This window comes from Mus caroli, chromosome 8 (assembly GCF_900094665.2).
Source record: "Mus caroli chromosome 8, CAROLI_EIJ_v1.1, whole genome shotgun sequence".
In the NCBI taxonomy this organism is placed as follows: Eukaryota; Metazoa; Chordata; class Mammalia; order Rodentia; family Muridae; genus Mus; species Mus caroli.
The window spans coordinates 27,962,320-27,970,067 of NC_034577.1; the positions used below are offsets into that span (position 1 = coordinate 27,962,320).

Here is a 7,748-nt window from a genome sequence, read left to right on the forward strand (position 1 = left end):
ATCTGGGCTACACCTTCTGCTGGAGACAATATAAGGACATTGGAAGAAGGGAGTCTAGCTCTTGCTCCTGCACCTGCTTGCTGTGTGAGACTGAGTAACTGCTAGATCCTTGGACTTCCATTCACAGCTGCGACTGAACCATTGTTGGGAATTGGGCTGCCGACTGTAAGTCATCAATAAATTCTTCTACTATATAGAGACTACCTATAAGTTCTGTGACTCTAGAGAACCCTGACTAATACAGGTGTTAAGGTTTGTATATGTTTGGCCCAGGGAGTATCATTATTAGAAGGTGTGGCCTTGTTGGAGTAGGTGTGTCACTGTGGTGTGTGGTCTTTAAGTCTCTCATCCTGGAAGTGAGTATTCTTCTAGAAGCCTTCAGATGAAGATGTAGAACTCTTAGCTCCTTCTGTACCATGCCTGCCTGGATGCTGCCATGTTCCTGCTTTGATGATAATGGGCTGAACCTCTGAATCTGTAAGCTAGTCCCAATGAAATGCTGTCCTTATAAAAGTTGCCTTGGTCATGGTGTCTGTTCACAGCAGTAAAACCTTAACTAAGACAGAGGGACTGTTAAACCTGGACGTGTAAGCTGAAATAAACCCTTTTCTCTCCAAGGCTTTCATTATGTTGTTTCATCCCGGTAACAGTAACCCTAAGATTGTATTCACGTTTGGCACCAGATGTATACAAGAGGAGTGGAAGAAACTGCCAACATGACCACCCCATGTTATGGTTAAGGTTTTTATTGGAGACATGAGCGCGAGAACAGCCACAGGGATCTAGAAGAGTCCAGGGCAGAGAGAGAAAGTAGTAGACTGACCATGCACAGCAGACTGGGCTTCGCCAGGACTGTGTACAAGAAACAAGAAAATGGCCACTGATAGAAAATAGGGGAAGCTTTATTGAAAAAGCAGCAGCAGGAGCGGAGAATAGTGAACAAGAAGAGTGAGTAATCGGTGGGTGGGAAGGGCCAGGGGACTGGTGAGCAGGCTTTGAAATGTATAAGTGCTTGTAGGGACTGAGGGAGTCTGGAGGCTGCAGGGCTCGCACCTTGTTGTGCTGATATGTTAATCGGAGAGCCATAAGTCACTTTTGCTGGAGGTAAGGGAAATGAGTCATTTTCCTAGACAGGAACTAGAGCTTCACAAGTTCCTGAGGAATGCCGCGGTCTTTTGTCAGGTGTCGGAATTCCTCCTATAGTCCAGATTAACTAGTGGATCTCCGGACTGTCATTTGAAGTTTGAAGAATTGGACTCTCCTTTGGACCTGACAAAAATGTAGTTATACAAAGCTAGTTTCTGCATCACTAGTATCCTATGTTGGAGGGGGCCGGGACATATAAAACTAAGACCCAAAGTAATTACTACTAATAAACTACAGCTATGGGATATTTAAATACTGGATTAGGCTGTACAAACAAGCATAGTTGTAGGGTGCAGGATGGGCCAATTATTAGTTGTTGTTGTTGTTGCCAAACATCGCACCCACATCTTATATTGTCCAAAAAAAAAAAAAATCAAAGACGAGTCACAGGTATGAAAAGAGCCGGTGTTCGAAGCGCAGAAGCTGAGCTGTAAGTTTTGAGTTTGAAGTCCAGAAGTTGAATTCTATGTTGAGTTTGCCTTTGCTAGACTGTCCCTCCCACTCCCAGACCCCCCGCCACTTTTTAAAGGTGGTTCTGGTGAGTGGTATTTAAAATAAAGTAAAAAAGCTTGGCATGGAGCAGCACTTGGGAGGCCGAGGCAGAACGATCTCTGCAACTTTAATTCAAGTTCCAGGCCAATCAGGGCAACACAGGGAGACCTTGTCTCAAATAACCAAAACCACCCACCCTCCAAAAAATATCACAGAAAAAAATATTGGTAATGTTGCCGGTTGGGTTAGACTCCAGAGCCGGCTGAAGGAGCTGGTCCTAAGCTCTGATTTTGTGCCAAGAAAAGCGGCTTTCCGTTCTTCCCTAGAGCAGAGCTGGTAGAGTTAACGTGGCGGGCAGCCTTTGAGCGCGCTCCGGTCGTCATGGAAATTCGGGGCGGAGCACGCCGTGACGCAGGCGCGTTTTCGGAGCGGCGTCGCGGTGGTTGCTGGGAGCGAGCGTCCTAGCCGCCGCACCAGGAAGTGGAGGGCGGGGCCGGGGCTGTGTTGCCAACGCCGCTGCCGCCGCCGCTGCCGCCTCGGGTTCGACCTCCTCGGCAGGTCCGTGCTGGGAGTGCGCGCCGCGGCGGCGGCGGCGGCGGCAGGGGGCGGGAAGCGGGGCCGCGGTGGGCGGGTGTGTGCGTGCGTGAGTGCGTGCGGCCGACGCGGAGGCCGGGAGGCGGCGCGGGCTGCGGGCGCTGAGGTAGGAGCTGCGGCGGCGGGCGAAGGAGGACGAGTCCCGCGGAGGACTCGGCTGCCCCGAAGCGGGACGCGGCTTCCGAGGGGACGCGCGCGTGGACGCCACGCCGCCGAGCCGTTCTCCAAAGCCGAGCCCCCGAGAGGAGGGGCTCGCCCCAGCCAGCATTGTCTTTTAGGCCGGACGCCCATACAGCAAACTTTCGGGTTGGAAAGCGGGAAGGATTCCGGGTGGGCGAGCGGATGGTGCCGTCCGCTTCTTGGCCACAACCACAGCAGCCGAGCTCAGCCCTGTGTGGAGTTGGGGGGACCACCATGGCGTCCCCTCCCGACTGGCTTTTCTAATGCTGCTTTAAACTTTTTGAGGTTGTGAGTTTTCGGAGGAGTCGAGAGGCATTTTTCCCGATCGAACTCTGCGCTCCGTTTTCCTGATGTGCTCCGGTACTCGGGGGCGAGCCGTGAAGCAAGAGACAGAGTAGACAGACAGACTGCTGGAAGATTGCAGATTCTGGGGTAGGAAAGAACTGGACAGTGGAGCCTGAAGATTTGAAATGTTAGTTTTCCGGTAGCTATCCACCGTGAAACGTACCAGCGCTCGGTCGGGACATCCTGTTCGGGGCTTTTGATTGACCAGATTAATGTAAAGTAGACGTGGATATAGTTTCTTTACCACCCAGGTTAGCCCTAAGATGTGCACTGCAGTACAGATGTTGGTTGCAAAAGGAGGAAAAGTTAGTCGGAACTCCGGAGAGTAAACCGCTTGCTCTGGGTGCCTTTGTTGGTATCATCATATAGAGAGGTCTCTTTTATTTCAGAAAGCTTTGCTAGGGTTCCAGGGCGGGGACACATGACTTCTTCCTTAGTTGTGCCACTGCTATTCAGGTTTTATTTGTTAAAATTAGCCATAGCACTAATGACTAGTCTTTCAGACTTGTGGGCATTATGTAGTTAGGGTTTTCTAAGTTGTACAGGTTTGATCGGTCCTAAAGTCTTTATTTGACGTCCAGATTAGTCATCTGACCTTATGAAGTAAAATGTTCCTGTTTTAGGAGTTGCAAACCGCCTGTTTCCTCAGTCTTCTCACTTGTGAATTTTTTCTTATTTTCATGCTTTCCCTTCTCATACCTCTCTCACTTGCATATTAAGTTAATGTTAATTTCTTACTTAATACAATCAAAATAACAATTACTCTTGAAAAAAAAATCTTTCATAAATACTTCCTCACTTTTAGAGTTGAGCCAAGTATGTACAACACTGATAGTGCCCCCATTCCCCAGACCTAGGAGGAAACTACATTTAAAGCAGTTCTGTAGATGATTTGCTCAAATGTTAGGAATTGAAACTGGGAGGAGCAGGTGTTTCACTCTTAGACCAGGGCCTCTTCAGCTCTTCTTATGTGAAGTTCACAGTGAGTTTTCCTTATGAGTGCTTTTTTTTTTTTTTTAATCCCTCTGGATCAAGATCGAACCTGTCACACTGCCACATGCCTCCAGCAAGCTATATCTCCAGTCTCCATCTCCCTGTTATTTAATCAAGGAACTCAGTGTGTGTGGAACCAGTTGGGATGCTCCGGCTTCCCTGAAGATGTATGTGGAAGCAATACTTAGTAAAAACTGAACTTGAGGTTACGCTGTTTTGCTAGGCTAGTGACTTAGTACTGTACTTTAATGATGCTAGGCAGCTGCCGTGAGCTCCCAGTCGATATCACAAGGGCACAGTTGATATGCCTTTGTGTACCAGGTTGCTAGGCATTTATGTTCAGTACAAAAGATGTATTGAATGCATTTTCTTTTCAACTTAAAATATTTTCAGTGTATGAAAGGGTTATCATTGGAAGTAGCCTCTGTAGAGTGGTCTTTCCCCCCTGACTGAACGAACACTAGTGTGAAATTCATTCACAGGGGCAAGAGTGAGCTTTTCTGAACCCTGCTGCAGAGTGCTAGGAAGAGAAAAGACTTTTTGTAAGATTCATGGTGATTCAACTGGTGGTTCTTGTGTTCTGGTTGTGTTGAGATTGCTTAAAATTGTAGTTTTATAACTGGGGGTGGGGGGGGAAGAGGAGCGGGAATGATCATTTAGTTTTACCTCCTAAATCAGGAATTTTCTGTACACTTTTACCCCTCCAGTGTCTTTCTATGTAGTCCTGGCTGTCCTAAAACTCTGTATGTAGACCCTTGCCTTGAACTCACAGAAATCAGCTTGCTTCTGCCCCAGGTTAATTGCTGAGATTAAAGGTGTACAACCACTATGCCCAGCTTCTATAGATGTTTTTAATACCTTAATCCAGCTTTCTTAGTTAATAAGAGGGCACTGGTTTTTAAAACACACCATTTAATTTATAGCAGTTCCGATCCCCCCTCCTTTCCTTCTCTTCGCTTCCCTTCCCTTTCCCTTTCCCCATCCCCTCCCCCCTCCCCTTCCCCTTCCTTCTTCAATGAGCCTAAATATGCTTTCTAACTTCTAGAGCACTGGTACATAGTATATAATGTGAGCTTCAAGTGTGAGCTATGCTTGTAATTAAAATTTGTGTGTGCTGAGGATTTAACCCAGGGCCCCATGAAACAAGGCAAGGGTATATATAATACGTATATATGTATGTATACATGTGTATTTTATAGAAATACTTAAGTCATTTATTGCCATTAAGTTACAAGTCTGAGTCTATACACTGGAAAACACTGAAACTTTTTACCACAGGAAATTATGTGTCAGTATATGGCTAACTGAAGGATATATTGTTGTCATTAAGGAGAAAGTCAAGAATTTTGAATATGAAAGTCCTTACAGTTACAAAATTTTGTTCCCTTTGATTTTTATTACACAAATCCCAATATGTTCACATCACTATATATGCATACTACATATTACTGGAGATAACCACCATTCAGAATTATTAGTTACATATTTTGGACTGCTCTTGAAGGTAGCTGTTTGCAACTGATAAGGCAGTAGAGTTGGTTTAGGGTTTCTTGGCTGCTCTATAAAGTTAGCATGGTTATTAGAGATAGCATTCTATGTTTTCCCCTCAGCGAGACTATTTACAATGATCTGGTTTGGCAGAAGTGACTGGGCACTGTCCCTTTTAAGAGCTGGTTCTTGCATTGCTAATTCGTCTCACAGTTGATAAGCTGTGCTCCCTGAAGGAGCTGATCCACTTCATTTGTTACGTGATGTGCAGATAGAAGCCAGATTCCAGGTTGTACCTTGTAGGCAAATCTCATGAATGTCACAGTGTGGCAACAAAGGATGAAAGCCATCCATCCACTGATAATCTCTGGAGACTTCTAAATGTCATTGATGGCTGAAATGGGGAGACCCTAGTTGGCAGCTGGTTCCCCGAAGTGCTCGCTCATAAGGTAGCCCTGGAAGTCCTTGTGCACCACCACTGCAGCCCTCCTCGTGCCACTTAATGTGCAGCTGCTGCACAGAACAGCGACACTTTGTGTTGTGGGAACTAACTTGCCAAGGGGTGTAGACGTGGCATGTGGGTTTGAGTGATTTGAATATATATTAAAGGTTCGTGTTTGTCTTGTAGCATTATGGATCCAAGCCTACTGAGAGATCGAGAGCTGTTCAAAAAACGAGCTCTTTCCACTCCTGTGGTAGAAAAACGTGCTGTGCCTTCTGAGTCACCGTCCTCCTCCTCATCCAAGAAGAAGAAGGCAAAAGTCGAACATGGAGGATCCTCAGGCTCTAAACAAAATTCAGGTGAGGAGAACTGTTTTGGGACGTTTGTTACTATTTTTTTGGGAAGCTAGTAATGGCACGTTCAGTTTCTCTTTTGAGATATGGACTCTATGCAGTTCCTGGCTGGCCTGGAACTTCCTATGTAGACAAGACCGTCCCACAGAGTTGGCTGCCCTGCCTCCTGAGAGCTTTAATAGACCTGTGCTGTCACACCAAGCAAGCTTAATATTCTTAATGAGTTTCTTGGTTAAATATAAAAGATGAATTTAAATCCATAGTATGTTTTCAGAACCCACACGACAGCTTGCAACTACCTTTAACTCTGGGCACACATGCTGGCAAAACATCCATACAATAAAATTAAAGGGGGAAAAAATGTACATAACACTCCTACTAGGTGGAAAAGTTTTAAAAAACAGAAGCAAAAACCTACACTTTACTGAGGGTTTAGTTCTAGAACACGCTATTTACATTTTAAAAATATAGGGCAAATATTTTTTAGTATATATAGTGCAACTAATTACTCCCATTTTAGAACATTTCCATTCTCATTCAGTGGTCTGATGCGCACGTTTTGGTGATTTCTGATCCTAGCCCCAGATAACCAACCGTCTACCTTCTGTCTGTACATTTGCCTTCTAGACAATTGCTATACATAGACTGTATACAGGGCGCGCTTTTATACGTGGCTTATTTAGTATGTTTTTCATTTTTATCCATGTTTTTATCCACGTTATTGGGTGAGTTAGTATTTTATTGCCAAAGAGTATTCCATTGTATTGATATATCACAGTTTTCTTATTTACTGGTTGATGGGGTTTGAATACATAGAATCTTGCTATGTAGCTTAGGCTGGCTTGAAATTCACTAGGTAGGTCAGTATAGTCTCAAATGCAATAATTCTCTTGCCTAGATTCTTAGAAAATTCTTATAATTTTCTGGATAATGTGAATTTATGTTTAACTTTTAAAGAAACTATTAAAATGACTGTTGTGGTTTGGTCTTTTTGTTGTTGTGCTAAAACACTAACTAGAAATACCATGGGGAGAAAAAGATTTGTTTGGCTTACAGCCCATCATGAGGGAAGCTGAGGCAGAAACTGAAGCAGAGACCACTGGGTATAGTGCTGCCTACTGGGCTGCTTCCCCTTGTCAGACTCCTCCTCTTCCTCCTCCTCCTTCAAGATTCACAAATGTGAGTGTTTTGTCTGCATGTATGTCTGTATACCACATGCATGCCTGGTGCCTATGGAGGACAAAATAATTAATTGGATTTCCTGGGACTGGAGTTAACGGAGTATTGCAAGCTACCATGTGGTTACTGGGATTGGGAGAACAGCCTGTGTTCTTAACTACTGAGCCATCTCTTTAACCATAGTCATGTACAACTCAGGAGCACTAGCACAGGGGTGCCACTGTACACAGTTAGCTGGCCCTCTCACATTAGTTAATCATTCAAGATGGTGCCCCACAGATGTGCTGTGCACAGAGACAGTCTTGATGGAGGCAGCTCTTTGATTAAGGGTCCCTCTTTCCAGATGTGTCAAGTTGATAATCAAAGTTAGCCATCACAGTAAGTAGATTGTTACTTTTCACCAGAGACGAATGAAGGTCTAGCTATTTCTCATCCTTATCAGTACTTAATTCTTTCTTGTCTTTTTGTTTATAGTAGTTCTTGGTGGATGTGAGTGAATATTATTGTGGGAGTATCATTGTGCTTTTTTTTTTTTT

The 7,748-nt window shown here is 44.8% G+C and overlaps 1 protein-coding gene across 5 annotated transcripts in view; it reads left to right on the top strand.

Annotated features, from left to right (window-relative positions):
• Positions 1-2,040: 2,040 nt before the first annotated feature.
• Gtf2e2 (general transcription factor IIE subunit 2) overlaps positions 2,041-7,748 on the top strand; it is a 46,857-nt gene continuing 41,149 nt past the window's right edge. Inside the window, exons 1-2 of one of the 5 annotated variants that reach the window (XM_021169635.1) lie at positions 2,041-2,196; positions 5,867-6,039. In XM_021169635.1, coding sequence (XP_021025294.1) covers positions 5,871-6,039 — 169 coding nt within the window. In that variant the 5' untranslated portion in view covers positions 2,041-2,196; positions 5,867-5,870. Of the gene's footprint in view, positions 2,197-2,252; positions 2,339-2,360; positions 2,885-3,792; positions 3,918-5,866; positions 6,040-7,748 lie in introns of those variants that run through there. The other 4 variants (XM_021169636.1, XM_021169637.2, XM_021169638.2 and 1 more) reach the window with 4 other exon arrangements.